The 15,761-nt window shown below is 50.6% G+C and overlaps 1 protein-coding gene across 1 annotated transcript in view; it reads right to left on the bottom strand.

The window, feature by feature from the left end:
• USP7 (ubiquitin specific peptidase 7) overlaps window positions 1-11,425 on the bottom strand; it is a 54,555-nt gene extending 43,130 nt beyond the window's left edge. The window contains exon 1 of the mRNA XM_015877058.2: window positions 11,072-11,425. Within this exon, the coding sequence (XP_015732544.1) occupies window positions 11,072-11,150 (79 nt within the window). The 5' untranslated portion in view covers window positions 11,151-11,425. The remainder of the gene's footprint in view (window positions 1-11,071) is intronic.
• Window positions 11,426-15,761: the final 4,336 nt, after the last annotated feature.

Here is a 15,761-nt window from a genome sequence, read left to right as displayed (position 1 = left end):
GCATGTGTGATTTAATTTGCTCTAGTTCACATGACCAAGTTGGGGTATTTTAATGTTCCCATGGACGTCAGCTCCCAACGCAGCCTCAATACCCCACAGATCAAAGACATCCCATAAAAACAAGGAGGCACTCAGAGGATGAGGGGAAGTCCTGGTAAGCAAGAAACTGCTCCAACATCCAAACAGTCACCTGTGGGGTGCTGGGGATCTCTGGGAGTTATGAGACTGTCCATCAGGCCCTGGGATCTGTCTGTACTGCTCACTCAAGGTCCTTGGACTCGGCCCATACACCGCTGTGCACCGGTTTGCCATCCATCACAAGGACCACAATGAAGTACCGCACCCACTGCTACCGGGCTGCACGTTCCAAGACAGAAGCAGAGTTCCTTCGTTATACAAACCACTGCAGGCACTGATATCAAAATATCTGCTTTGGAGTGCTAACACAGAATACATGACTCCGGAATACAAAGGGTACCACTTTGTTTTTAGCTTTTATTATTGCTTCTGCCATTATCCCTACCTGACAAATGCAGCGTTGACAGCAAATCTTTGTTGAAGTTTTTTATTTGAATTGTCTTCTCTTCTGCAAACGTTATTAGAAACAAGCTTCTCATCTGCTTCACAGGCAAAGATACACTACAAATGTATTAAGTGCCGGGAAATAGGCACTCCTGCAATTCAGCATTCTTGGAGTCCAAGCAAACCTGCAACCAGTGCAGCCTTCCTTATCAGACACAGCGGTGCCCAGCTCCTCTAGTGCTCCAGCCACACAGGGAACAGCCACTTGGAACGTGGAGCTTTAGCTGCAGTGGGACAGGAGAAGTTATTGCCTGCTAACTGCCTACCTTCCTGCCCCTCCATGCGCATACAGGTGAACTCATGACAGCAGTCCAAAGCACTCCAGCAAAATTCTGGGTCCCCTTCACATCCAAAGTTATGAACCTGTATTAAGTGACAAACTCCTGTTACAAGATAGCATTGCATGCACTGTATTAATTGCATGATGCAGCTACTGTTCTAGGGATAGCTTTGAAAGTTCTTTTCAAATTAAATTTTTTTAATGTGCTAATACGAAATATTCTGAGAAACGTCACTTCAAGCATCTCTGTCAGGCAAAGTTTTCACCTGATTTATGCTATTGATTTTAACAAATTCACTAATAATTGGAAAACAATATGAAGCTTCAGTTCTGCAAGTGAAGAGTAAAATCAGAGACAACAGGACTGTCTTTGTTAATAACATTATTACTGCATTGGTTCATTTCACATGAATGCTTATCCAGGATGAAACAAATGGCCACTGCATTCAATTCATACCTGGTGCACTTGGTTGGATGGATGTCAGAGACCCACGTGCAGCAGCCCATGTGCCAGCCATGCAGATGCCCAGCATCAGAGCCCGCTTCGTGACCCCTGTGATGTATTACCTTAAGGTGAAAATGGGGTTGAGGAAGGGAGGAAATCATTAGACAAAAGCAGTTGTTCCTAAGTCATTAAGTGCTTTCAGGACTAGACTGTGCTTTTGAGCTTTAGAACTAAAAGGAGAATCAACAGAGATTATGGTGTGTGTGCAATATTGCCAGCCACACAGCTGCTTCGTCAACACCGCAAAAGCAACGTATACACCTCTGTTCAGCTTTAGGAACTTAACTCCAACCCTCTTATTTGATTGCAGCTTGAAAAATATGCATCTGAAAGAACTGTCAGAGCTCTGAAGGAAGAAGGCAGCATTTCACACCACAAGCAGCACTTCTACAGCAGTTGGTATTTCCTCTTCATTCTCACTGGACAGTTGGACAGCCCAGCTAGACCAAAAAATGGAATTCTTCAGGTACATCCTGGTATTGACCTGCAATACCACCTCAGAAGCACCTCTGCTGCCATGAGCAGGGCAGGCACAGCTCCTGCACAGAGCCAGGCAGCCCCATACAACCTGCAGCACTGACAGACCACAGTGAGTGAATGTCAGTGGTAGACAACCATGGCAGGGCAAGGCAGGCTTTCCAGCTCCCAGAAAATTCATGCCCTAGTCAATATGATCAGACATACAGCCATATATTAAATAGAAAGCCAGCACACAGCAGTGGAAGCCGTGTGTTATCCATCAGAGCAGCAGTGCCCCTCCTCACTGGGCAGGCGGCCATACCACCACTATCGCAGTGCCAGCAGAGATGGGAGCAGATACCCCACCAGCCTGCGCACATCTGAAGAGCATGGAGACACAGCTGCAGTCAGAACCAACACAGTACAACAGCCATGTGTGGTTCCAGGCTGCAGGCACTCCTCCGACTGCAACCAGCACAGAGGCCAGAGTCACTCTTTGACAAGTAGTGACCCATTTCCAGAGCCTGTTTTCCCAGTGCACACCCCTAGGAAACATGGGGGCACACAGCACTCTTGTGCCAGCCCTGAGCTGCTCCTCCAGCTCCCAGACAGCAGCCGGGGAAACAAACAGCTCAGCTGCAGACACTGCACAAGGCCAAGGAGCAAGCAGGGCATCCCCCCTGGAGCCTCAGGCGACCAGACTGCACACACTGAATTCCTGAGCATGACGTAGGAACCAGAAGCAAAGCATTACCACCAAGAAGGGGTTTTGCAACACTCAAGATGTTAACTAGCCTTGCACAATGCAAAACATCCCAACGCTTAGAGTGGGAATGACCCATAAATTACTCAACAATTCTAATAACATCAAAAAATTTCCTACTTCAGAAAACTCATCTCTATTAACAGAACTGTATCCTGCCAAAACGTCAAGTACTTTTACTGCACACCCATCCTTTGACTTAATTAACTGTGGAACTGAGATGGTGAACACACATTTCAAGGCGTACTAAAACAAGAGATCAAAAATTAACACTATCTTACTTAATCTTGGCCAATACTTTACTCAGGATACACTAACTAAGCCCTATCAACAACGTAAAAGTGGTTTAATGCTGAAGTCTTGCTATTAACACCTAGTTCACAGGCTAAAGATGCACCATAAGTTCTATTTAACAGGGCTTAAATCAGTCTTCTCCTCCAACCTGTCTCTATCTGGAAAGTTTATTACCTCCAACATCTTCTAAGCATCCTGCTGCAAACACATCAGACCCAGTGCATCTCGGAGACCAGTGCAGGACATGGGGAAGGCTGTAGGAAGTGCCAGCTCCGGGTCTCAGTGCCTGAACGCAGCCTTGAGACTATTTTAGCCACTGTGCTGAAAGTATGATAAGAAAAGTTACTTGGGCAGGAACTTCCCTTCCCCCTTCAGTGGTTGCATGATGATTGTTGGAGATTTTACATTTACTTTAACCTGAAAATAGTAACCCACTTAAAACAGGTGAGAACACTGAGGATGCCTCAGAGTTGGAGAGCTGAGAGTATTTTTAGCTACAAGGAATACCCTTGTTCAAAGTAATAACAGAACTGAAGATACTCAGAAGCAGATCTGCAATGGGAACAACTTCATCCCCAAAGCAGTTTGCACCTGAACAATACTTGGATTCTGAAATGGTAAAACCAGGTGTCAGCAGCAAGAGCTCTAAGTGGCAGTTTGTCATTCATGCTTCCAACCCTGCTACAGCCCTGTCTCCTATTGCCCTCCTTGGGGGAGAAAGGACTCACTGTCAAACTAAGGTTCTTAGAAAAGTTAACAAAATAAAGTTAAGGAAGTTCTGAACAGCTCAAGAGCTAAACCACCTCCTGCCCCAGCCAAACCGCCCACCCATCTGTGAGACCAGCCAACATCAGTGAACGCACCTGGGCTAAAATTAACTCAAAAACCAGGAAGTCTAATTCAATCTCTTCTTTCACCTTATTTACTTCCACCAACAGAGTGCAATGAGGAGGCAAAGCGGAGGTGCTGGGTGAAAGCCTGCTCCAGCACATAGCTGCTCTCTATGGCAGCCTCAGAGTGAACTACACACAAACCTCTGGCTCCCAGTAGTGTAGAAATAGTCATCATGTGGTGCCCAGCTCAAAATCCAACATTTAGGATTTAACAGTACCAGGATTTAACATCAGTTTTGTTATTCAAAGGTGCCACAAAGAATCTCAGCGTTGGCTCACTACCATCAGTAGTTTGCAATGGGATTAATCCAAACATTTCCACTGCATAAACAACAAGAGCTTAACTAACACTATTTGCAGATGCATCAGAGTTACCTGTGTTCAAATTGTCAATAGAACCTACTCTCCTCCAGAAATCAGCTTTGACCCTCAGTACCATTAAGCAGGAAGCACGTAACCAGGTGAAACATTGTCCATAAGCTGTTAGTTCTATAGCTCCAGTGAGGAAGGAAATCCAGCTACCCACAGCCTGACTCAAAGAAGCTGCATTCATTCCACCTGTGCTTATGCAGATCCAGAACTGAAAGTCTCCTTTCCTGAACAAAACAAATAAATATAAGGTGATGCCCAAACTGCCTCATCTCAGCACAGCTGAGCCCTGACTGCCCAAAGCAAAGTGCCATTTTTTCCCCCTTGCTGAGTTTTAGGAGACCTCTGCACCCACCTGCTTGTAGCCAACCTCCATCAACGTTCTGCTGAACATCAGCAATGACAGCAAATGAACCCCTGAAAAATAATGCAAGTAAAATGTCTGCTGTGGAAACACACCATCACTTCAGAACGGAGCTCCAAAGAAATCCATCCGACCGTTACATCAGTGCAACACGGCAGCCAGAGCTCTGAACCAAAGACTGCCCCAGATCTTTATACAATTGCACACGCACAGCAGGAGATGCTGTGTTTATTAAGAACCGCCTTTCAGCTGCACCTTGTGAAATCACTGGAGGATCAGACTTAGAGCTATGGTAAACACTATTACCAGTGTTACTCCTACACAGCCCTTCAGATTTACACAAAGAAAAGGAAACTCGGCAAAAATGGCTTTAAGAATTTTCAGACTTCTATGTATGTTGCTCCAAAAGTAATGCCTTCTGTTTATTTCCACACAAACGACAACCAACACAAAGAATAAGGTAACTTGGGTAGAGCATCATCAGCTAAAGTCACCACCATTAGCTGTGCATTTACACCAGTGATGAACAAGAACCTCCGTGCTGTGCTTGTAAGAATCCATGTGGCTGTCCAGAATGTGGCTGGTCTTTCACGCCACCATCACCACTACTGAAATGCACCACCATAGCCTCACTGTGCTCACATCCACTGCTGGGCCTCCATCGATGTTTAACAAGCATCAATGAACACCATGAGTGCCATTTTTTCTTCATGGAGAAGAACTCCTTTGCTTCATAATCACTCCCATGTCAGACTCCATTCTGTCAGACTGCTCCTCTGCTTCCATCTGTCACACAGCAACAACATGTGATGGCACATTGGTGGGAAGGTTCAAGCTCTAATGCCATCCCAACACAACCACTGCTGATATTGCAGGCCAATATAATAAAACAGGAGGCACTACTTTTGGAGTGCCCTTGCACATTTAAATCCAGTTCTATAGGATTGCATATTCAACCCCATAACATCCCAAATCCAAAGCTCCAAGTTCTGTTTTCCAGCACTTACGTGATGTTCCATATCAAAGAGCTGTGGGTGTTAAATAAACAAATCTCGTCGTGCCTCTGGGCTGCAAACTGCTGCAGTACTGCTGAAACCCTGCTCGGAGCTTTCCTCTCACAGGACATCTCAGCTCATTATTCACATTGCCTTCCACTGGCCAACACGCTGTTATTCCTGGTGCATATCAAGTCCAACGTGAGCCCGTCCTCAAGCACGTTTCTGAATTCTGAAGAACATATGCTGAAGACCACTCAGGCTCTACTCTAAAACATGGTGAAAGACTGGAACTGTCTGCTCCAAACTGCAAGTATTCAGCACAGCTGAACTGCTTTGAAACCCATCCACTGCTTCCAGCAGAACTGCCTCTACTTGACAAAACCTCCCAAAGAAAGCAGGCAGACACAAACCAGAAGGACGTTATTTCCAAGCTGACCATTCCTCATTTTGCTGCAGTCATTCCAAATCCACCCTGTTCTCTGTGTCTCTAAACCCTGTTTTGTACAGCCAAAGAACAAAGGTAGAATAAAAGGTTTAGCAAAAGTATTACAAAGCATTAAGTTTAAACCTGCAACAATACACAGACCCATTCCACTACTGCTGGTGCCACTGATGCACACACTTTTGCACTTGAATCACCTGAGAAAAATGCATTAATATCTTAAATGGCCAATTAAAGAAGGCGTTTTTGAACTACCTACATATCCAATAACTGGATAAGTAACACCACCTGCCCCCAGCCCCCAATCTACCCACCAACATATTCTGCATTAAATGTTAACCTGCTGGTTACACCGAACTAGCAGATATTACATCTTCTGTATCTATTGATATATGTATGTGTTTGAAAGTAAAACCAAACACACTTGTAGTGGATTACTGTACTTTCCTCCTTCACAATCAGCCCCAGCATACAAAGCTGGATCAGAACTCACCCGAGACCCCTCACAGCATAGTGGGAAGCACACGATGCTCCCTGTAAATGCATGGCCACTGAAGAAAAGCGGGTGCTTCTCAAGCTCTGAACCAGCTCCTTTTCACCCTTACTCCAAATATTGAGTGATGTCACACGTGATGTACTGGCTGAACTGGTTTGGCTGCTGCGGGTTGGATGCATCCTGCAGATACTTTGAGATAAGTTTCTCGGCAGCTGGAAACTGCTCTGCTGCCTTAAACCCCACCTCTGGCTGCATCTTAAATTTGGGGCTGCACTACTTACACAGAGCTCACTCGATTACAAGCGCAGTGATCTGGTGGGGAGGGTAGTAATGGCACCTTTGCTCTTGAGCCCAGCCAGCAAAAGTGGAAAGGACGGAAGACAAATACACACCGATATGCAGCCGGTCTGTAACAGCGCATAGCACACTGCCTGCTTCCCTCCAAACTGCACGCACATTTGCCATTATTTGACTTGGTACAGCTCTCATTCACAGAACACTTACCGATGCAACAGGCTATTTGGCACTGAGCTCATGAAGAAAGCATGGCAGAACACTGAGAGAGTCAATTTCACCCTCCCAAAGTGCCAGTTCCTCAGCAGGCACAGAGCAGCACCACAGGAGGGATGCAATGCATGCAGCTCCCAGGCCACTGCTTCCATCAGCAACAGAGCAGGCCCAACCCTCTGCTCTACCTGTTACTGCAAAGATACCTGAATCCCACTCACTGCCTGCAACACCACTGCCTCCTTACCTCTCCCGAGAGCAGCACCCATCACAGAGAGCAGCACCCATCACAGAGAGCGTCAGGGCTGCTAAGGGGAAAGGGCAAGGAGGACAGATGAGCAGACAGCCGTGTTCCTGCCATGGGTGCACAGCTTCCATTCAGATGCACAGTCACCCCCTCACCTGGAAGGCAGAAGCTGCCCAGCAAAGGGCACAGGCACACACAGCTTCAGGAGCCGAGCACAACAGTGGGCACAACTGGCATCAAACTGACAGCAATGTGAACACCAGCAAGGACATTCAGAATACAGGCACAAAAAGTATGTTACATATTTGAGACCAATGTGGTAGAGTGGGACACAATCCAGTGACCACTATCAGTAGTGAACAACCCATGAGCAGCAAGCAGCACACACCTGCTATTGCACAGACAGCACAGGAAAGCACCATTTCCAACTTTTCTCCCACTCACTTCAAGTTCTTTCTGAGCCTCACATGGAAGCTCTCAGCTCTAAACTGCCCCAATTGGGAAAGCTGTGGCCAGCAGTGCCACAATATCGGGGCTGATACGGAGCCCCAGTGGCAGCACCAGGCACTGGCTGCAGTGCTCCTGAACGCCTGGGCTCACCGCAATGAAAGGAACCCTCCTAATGCGAAACACACGTCTGTAACTGCAGGCAGGGGCTGAAACTACAAAGAGGCAAACTCCAACTATAAATGGGGAAACCTCCAGTTATTAAGCTGCAAATGAGACTTTCCATGGAGGCACTGAAAGAACTTTATGAAAGACGTAACAGTAGATGTGTATTAAGCCGAGTTCTTTGAAGCTCAACTAGACACATTTGTGCAAAGAAGTTACAGAGGAAGCATATATAATGTATGGGGATTTGGATTCAATTACACACCACAGAGCAACTCACCAGCAACTAAACAGCTGTAATTCTTTGCATGATAAAGCAACCTACATACCCTACTTACAGCATAGAAAAACTAGCACTTATTTTTTTCCCCACTCAACTTAGTATATAAACAAACAAACAAACTCCAGAATCTCCATGCGATCACTCACTAATTACCATCATGAGCCGTTAACTTCGGGCACTGAAGGTGAGGAACAGCCCTGCTGGACCAGAGCTCCACACTGCAGCAATACACACCAACCCCATTCCATAGGATGCCATGTGGCAACAGTAACTGCTGCCTTCCTCCTTCCCTCCGGCCCCAACGCCACACCTTCACCCCATTAACACAGCCCTACAGAGGACTGCAAGGGGGACCAAATTAAAGAGTAAAGAACCAAACAGAATAAACGTTTTTAATTGTGATCGCTTCGTGGCGATGGCTAATTGTGCCAGTCCAAACGCTGGGCTCAGAACAAAGTCACCAGCAGCAATGGCTGTATTTTCCAGCTGCATTCCCAGATAGGGATGCTGCTGCCTCCAGCTGAAGGGACACAACTCTTGTTACAGTTCTCTTCAAGTTTCTCTGTGCAGGTATCACTGCAGCCATCACTGCGGATAAAGTCGATTTCAAACAACATCCACAGGAAGGCTGAAAAACCAAGCGCTGATTCATAACATCACCCTACCCTGCATGAAGCTCCACAAGCAGGTGAGTCTGCATCACACAGAGGTGTCTCATAGGGACACAGGGCAGCACAGCTGTCAGGGCTCCTTTAGCTCAGGATGCACAGACCCGGTGGGCTCCTTCCCAGCTCTGCTCCCACTCACATCACTATGAGCACCCAGGAGTGCGGTCACAGCAGACAGGGCAGGGACACAAACACTGCAGACACTCAGAACATCAGATCCAATTCAGTCCACAGGAGTTCAACCACCACTGCTTCCAAGAAAGCTACTTTACTCATTAAACACATCTACGTATGGAGAACGTGTAAGCGCTCACCGAATTCAGACCCAAGATGTGCCATTTTCCACTGTGCATTCTTCACATACCTCCTAAATCTAGTGTGATCGCTCAGGGAAGAATGGCATCTACACTGCTGCACACATGTTGGAATTAAGCTAACTATGTGTTGTTAAATGTTCGCCTCAATGCTTCTAAACACCTCTCCCAAGAAAACACCAACACCCATGTTTTAAGAGAAGGAACGCTGTTTTATGGGACAAATGAATACATATACCCATGATATCTGCTTTTATTAAAAGTTATTGATAATCCGATCTCAACAATTTGGTAAACCTAAGGCATTGTAAGAAAATATGCATTTTAAACAAACCTCCTAAGGCTAAAGAAACCCTTTGGGTTTGGCACAGATCTGTCAGCAAGCTCTCACAAGCCGACAAATCCACAGCATCACCCTGAACCAGCTGCACAAGGCCCAGATCTCACAGCGACTCCTGAGATAACGCTGTACTTTGGCTGTTGATACACACAGACTCTTCTCTCACCCCTCCAGAGGAGGTGGCAGCCAGCTCCTACCACTGCCAATGGGGCACCCTGGGCTGCCCATGTAGCAGAGGGGATGCGACCCAAAGCAATGCAGGGCACCTGAACTGAATGAAAGCGTTCAGCACCTCACAGTGTACCCAGCATAACAGGGCAAACAAACAAGAAGGAACACTGAATAGTCAATATTTTAAAGGATGTTGAGAAAAAGCAGATTGCTAAAGGCTATCAAAGTCAGCTGGAAATTATATGCTGCAAAACATCAGCTCGCATGTGCGTACCCAAACAAATACAAAGTATTTTTAAATGATCTCCTGACATATTTGTCACATAGTATATAAAGGCCAACTCGGAGATTCTCCTGAAGCAGCTCAGCAGAAAGTAAGCTCAAGTTGTAACGTTACCATACAGCTCTACCCTCAGAGAAAGGAGCTTTTGGCAAGGACTGTCTTCAAATGGCATCACACAGTTATTATAGTGTGCAACTTCTGATGTGCCATGAACTCACCCCTGTGTCAGCTGCCATGTGCCACAAACGAGGTGGCTACACGGCCGCGTTCACAAGGAGCTTTCTGTCCCCATAGGCACACACGGAGCACACCGACAGCTCGGCGCTCCCGACCTCCCGACTCACACGGCGCAGCTCAGCGCTCTGCCTTCCCAGCACCGCGCCCGCCCCGCACCGCCGCGTGCAGCCGAGCTGACGGGGGGAACGGAGCGGGCACAAAGCGGAGCGAAGCCCCGGAGCCGCCGGGAGCGGAACAGCGGGCGGCACGCGCGGCGCCTCGCGACGGCATGACGGTGCAGGATCGGTGCGGAGCGGGCGCGACACATGGGCAGCGCGCAGCCCGCGACCCCGCGCTAGGCCCGGCCGGCGGCTCTGGCTGTAAATAACCCTCCGAGGAGGGTTAATTAAAAATGGCGAGCGGCGTGTGGCGGCGGCCGTACAATGAGCGGCCCCGGCCCAGCCGCCGCGCGGCCCCTCCGGCCCCAGTCCCCCCCCAGGACTCGCTATAGGGCCGGCGGAACGGGCCCAGCCCCGCGCCCCACCGGAAAGCGGAGCCCGGGCTCTTCCCGCGGCGGCAGCCCCGCTCCGGGGTCACAGCCGCTCCGAGGCCCTTCCACCGCCCGGCACGGCCCGAGCCCCGCACACACCGGGCCGGCCCCGGAGCAGCGCACGGCGCTCCCGCTTCCCCCGCAGCCGCCCCCCGCCCCGCTCCCGGCGGTGGCCGCGCACCTTGCCCCGGGGCCGCGGATCCCCTTTTGTACGGCGCTTCCCCCGCGCCCTCCCCCTCCTCCCGCGGCTCAAATTCCTGCGGGCCCCCCGGCCCCGAGCACGCTGCCACAGCCCCAACTTTCCCCGCCCCGGCCATAGCAGCCCCCGCTCGCACGGCACGGCCGGGGCCCGGAGCTCCCGAGGGGACGAACGAGGGTCGGGAGGGAACTCCGCGCCGAGTTGAGGGGCCCGGGGGGCGCCGCGCGGGGCCTCACCTTCCATCTCCATGTCCTCGGGCTCGCTCAGCTGCTGCTCCCCGGGCTTCTGGTGCTGTTGCTGCTGATGGTGGTTCATGTCGGGCTGGGACTCGGGCTCGGCGGCGGCCCGGGCCTTTCCTGCGGGGGACTGCGGGGCCGCGTCGGGAGGGGACGGGGCGGAGGAGCGGCGGGGAACAAGCAGCTGCCGGGGTTGGGCGCCCGCCTCGGGGGGCTGCGGCTGGGCTCCGGCGGGCAGGGAGCGGGCAGCCGGGGGAGGCAGCGAGACGCGCACGTATTTGCTCGCTATTCGCCCAATCTCGGCGGCGGCACCCGGTCTGGGGAAGGGGGTGGGGAGGAGGGACCGGCCGGGGGCGGCGGCTGCCCCGGGGGCCGGAGGGGAGGGGAGCGGGAGGAGGGGAAGGGGGGAGGGGGGGGGGGGGGGGGGGGGGGAGGGGAGATCAGGAGTCAGGGCCCGGCGGCTGCGCCCGGCGCTTCCCCCCTCCCCCGGCGAGGTGTCCCCTGCGCTGCGAAGTCGGGGAGGCGCCGCGGGGCCCCTCCTCTGCCCTCCCGCCCCCCCAGCTCCCCGGCACAGCCGCTGGCCGACGCCCGGCTCGCTGCTCCCGGCCCGCGGGCCGCCCCGGCTGCCTGTGACCCGCCGCTCTGCTGCCGCTCCGCCGCCGCCAGCGTTCAGTGTCTCAAAATGGCGGCTGCGGTAAACGCCGTGAAATGTCACATCCGCATGAGGGGCAGCCCAGCGAGCCGGGGATGGGGGAGCGGCGCCGCGGCCGCGCCGGGAACAGCAGCCGCTGCCGCCGCTACAGGAGGGGCCCGAGGGGCGGAGCCGCAGCGCCGGGCCCGGCAGCGGCTTCACCGCGGCCTCCGACACCTGCGCGCGGCCCCGCGCGTGGAGCGTTCCCACCGCTGCTTCCCACCGCTCCTGCCCGGCCGCCCCGCTCTCGTTCGAGTTCTCCGCTCCGAACCGGGGCCCGGCCGAGGCAGCTCCGTCCCGCGGGGGGAGACGCCGCGCAGGGCCGGAGTCGGGCCTCGCGTTGGAAGGAGGCGGCCGGGAGGGAGAAGGGTGTTTGTGTGGGATGAAGTCTGTAAACAAGGCCGTGCCCTGCCCGGATACCATTGTTTTGCAAGAGCCTCGTGCACAGGATGGAGTTCCTACTGTGGCAGAGACCGATCTGCGTTAATGTGCTGAAGGAGAGGGGAAGGTGCGGGTGAAGAAGTAACGCCCGGCCGGTCCCGCGATGGGCGGCACTGAGCAGCACAGTGCTCGATTCATGGCAGGGGGAAACCTGGGCAGGAGGGGGACCCGGAGGGAGCTGCTTTAAGAGCTGCAAACTGGGCCTCCTGAAGGGCCTGGCAGTGCAACCCAGCACACAGTGCTGCTCTGAGTGCGGGTGGATAGTGATCGCGAAGTTTGTTTGTTTTTCCTGTGTATAAAACGAGCGAATCACACCCAGTCTGAGGGACAGGCCTGGCCTGTCTGGGCTCTGGTTGGCGCTGCTTCAGCAGCACGGGAGTGCTTAAAAAAGTTAAAAGAGGGAAGATTTAGGTTGGATGTTAGGGGGAAATTCTTCGCTAGGAGAGTGGTTAGGCCCTGGAACAGGCTGCTCAGGGAGGTTGTGGATGCCCCGTCCTTGGAGGTGTTCAAGGCCAGGTTGGATGGGGCTCTGGGCAACCTGATCTAGTAAAGGTGTATGTTTGGTGGCCCTGCCAGGCAGGGGGGTTGGAACTACATGATCCTTGAGGTCCCTTCCAACCCGGGTCATTCTGTGATTCTGTGTGATTCTGAGTCTTCAGGGTGGGCAGGACAGGAAAACAACAGCCCCATTAGGTAGTAAAACTCCTGGGCTGCAAGGAGAAAAAATAACAGAGGTTGGGGATGTCAATGGGAAGATCAGCCTTTACAAAGTCAGTGCAATGGTTTGCTTTTCAAGTATTGCTTTTTGACTTTCCACATTGTTCCTCTCAATTCTCAAAAGCTGTTCAAAGAAAAAGTAATTTACAAACCTTTTCCTGCTATTGACCCCGACAAAAATGTGATAAATCTTTGGAACCCGAGCTTCTAGTGAAGGGGAGGGGATTAGGATCGGGATTAGGACAGAGATTTATGCCGAGATCTTTGGTTTCTTAATGTCCTGAACTTCCAATTCCCCACTGCCAGTCTTACCCTACCATTACCTCCCTGAACAACTGCTCTTTCCTAACGACTTCCATTCCAGCCTCCTAAATCATACACAGGTTTGAACTCATCTCTCCGTCCATCCTACACAAGCGATTCCCAATACAGGGCGGATGGGTATGTCACAATGAACAGGGAGCTCCAGATCACTGCTGATTCTTCAGCCACGGGCAGCACGGCTGTAGGAAAACAACTTCACTATTGCAAAGAAGAACAAGTCCCTGAAGACAGCCACGAGCCAACGTTCTCATAAGCACTAAAGCACTCTACTTAGATATGAAAGTTTCTCTGTTTCAGTTTGCTTTAAGGCAGCTGAGTTTTCCAAAATGACCGAGTTCTCCTGTTGTGGAGGAGCAGAGATGGGGCAAAAGACAGCCCTGCAAATCCTCTGCTGTGCAGAGAGCAGAAATGGGGCAGGGATCTTCCTGAAAGATGGAGCACCACAACCAAGCGCTGCCCCTTCTGCATAGTCCCACTGTAAGTGAACCCTGTCAGCATCCACACGGAATGCAGAATAGCTATGAGCAAAGCAATCTCAATTTGATTCAGCTACATATACTTAAGAGGGAATAAATGTAGTGTGTTTAATTATCCCGTATGCACGTGTGAAGTAATTAACTGTAAGCATGTTTTGCAGCCCGCTGGTGGTCATAGCATTGCGATTCAGTTGTTCCTGGACAGGAAATAACAAATCTTACCAATTGCCAAGCTGAAGGTGAAGTCCAGATCTGAACATATGCTAACATTTTAGCCCAGCTTTATGAAAAATACTTCTGCAAAGTATTTCTGGCCTGTTGCCACTCCCTGTGAAACTCCCTGCTCTTCACCTCTCTCTGGTGCAGGATGCAAACTCTCTGTGCTTTGTGGGAAGCACAGAGCTTTGTGCTTTGTGGCTGCCTTCTGCACAGCACACTGGCCATGTCCTTGCTGCCAGCACACAACCCAGCCTCTGCTCCAGCAGTGGCATCCGTCACCCACCCAGCTGATCCACAAACAGATAGAAGGTTATTTATAAGGAAAAACTCACCAATATGAACACCTTCACTGGGAAATGCTGAGGCAATCTCCACCAGGGAGCAATCTCCAAGATTAATCAGAGGTTCAGGCTGTGATTACCGATTTCCCATACACAAGTGGGAATGTGATGAATACAGTCTATGTATCCATTGCTATCAGCTTTATTTCTGTCCCTTCCTTTTTCACTTCTTCATTTCCTGCGCCCACTTATTGAATCTTGTCTAAATTTAGCCCTCTGACATGTGAACTAATCCGGTCCCTCCTTGTCTTTATGCCCACACAGAGAACCAGGAACTTGGTGAAGCTGCACCTGAGCAAAGGATTCTGTCCTCCAGGTCCCAGCGAAGCTCAGCAGACAGAGCAGTTCTTCTCCTTGTGCTCCAGGGTCAACAGGGCCACCTCCTGGCATTCCCTCCACATTAGTCACCGTAAAGAGAGATGAAGAGGTGCCTATCATCTATAAAAAGCCATTGAAGAAATGGGCTTCCTTTTGTGAAGCAGCATTTCTGCCCTTCTGCTCCTTTCCTCCTTCCATATCTCACTTAATCTTTCCTCCCATTTGGCTCCATGTGCTGCCCTGGCTCCAGTGTAGATGGCCTCTCTTAGGCCAAGCTCTGCACCTCCAGCCCCACTTCTGATGCTCCGTAATGAGTGCAGGTGGCCATGTCTATAATTAAGGAAATTTATAGCCCTGTAATCACAGAATGGCAATTACACCAGCGCACACCCTTAATTTAGGTGCACTAAACCAGCAAAACTGGGGTTACTGCTTGTGCAGCGTATTCCACCATGTTTCTGGGTGAACATATGTTAATGCAAACATACCTCTGTGCCAGCAACGTGCTTCCCCAAGACATTCAGCATGCACTCATGTGCCCATGGTTACACCACAGCCCTGACTCCTAAACATGCACAGTATGGCTGTCTGAGGCTGCTGTGCCATCAGGCCAGATGGCCCTTCCATGGCCAGAGACATTGGGTGCAATAGTGGTAGAAGTAGGGTAAAACATGCTCGCTGTTGCCAGAAGCTCTCCATCTCCCTGGTCCATCTCCTTGGTCCGTCTGCTTGGTCCACCTCCTTGGTCCATCCCCTTCTGATGCTTTGCCTGCACTTTACCCAGGCGGATCTCAGGACACCGTATCTAGACAACATTTCATGCCCTATGAATGTATTTTCCACATTTTCTAACCCTCAAAATCTTGCAGTAACCCATGATTTCTATGGTTTTTGTTTCCATCAAGTGATAAATAGCTTCAAATGGATCCAGTATTTCTCTGGGCTGGATCCAGTGGTTGTTGGGAGCTGTTCCAAACTGAATTTATTCTGTGATTAATGAATTAGCCGGTAGTTTCCACAAAGTTTGCAGCTATTTAATATTTCAGTCATCTACCCCCTCATTAATTACTTTATGTTGGTGTCTGACAGACAGGCAGGCTGTGCCATAACGTCAGCTCTGTTTTCACAGGAAAATGGGAAAAATACAGAATTACAGTATTCTT

This window comes from Coturnix japonica, chromosome 14, assembly GCF_001577835.2.
Source record: "Coturnix japonica isolate 7356 chromosome 14, Coturnix japonica 2.1, whole genome shotgun sequence".
In the NCBI taxonomy this organism is placed as follows: Eukaryota; Metazoa; Chordata; class Aves; order Galliformes; family Phasianidae; genus Coturnix; species Coturnix japonica.
Note: the sequence above shows the minus strand (reverse complement) of the source record. Positions and strands in the feature narration are given on the sequence as shown.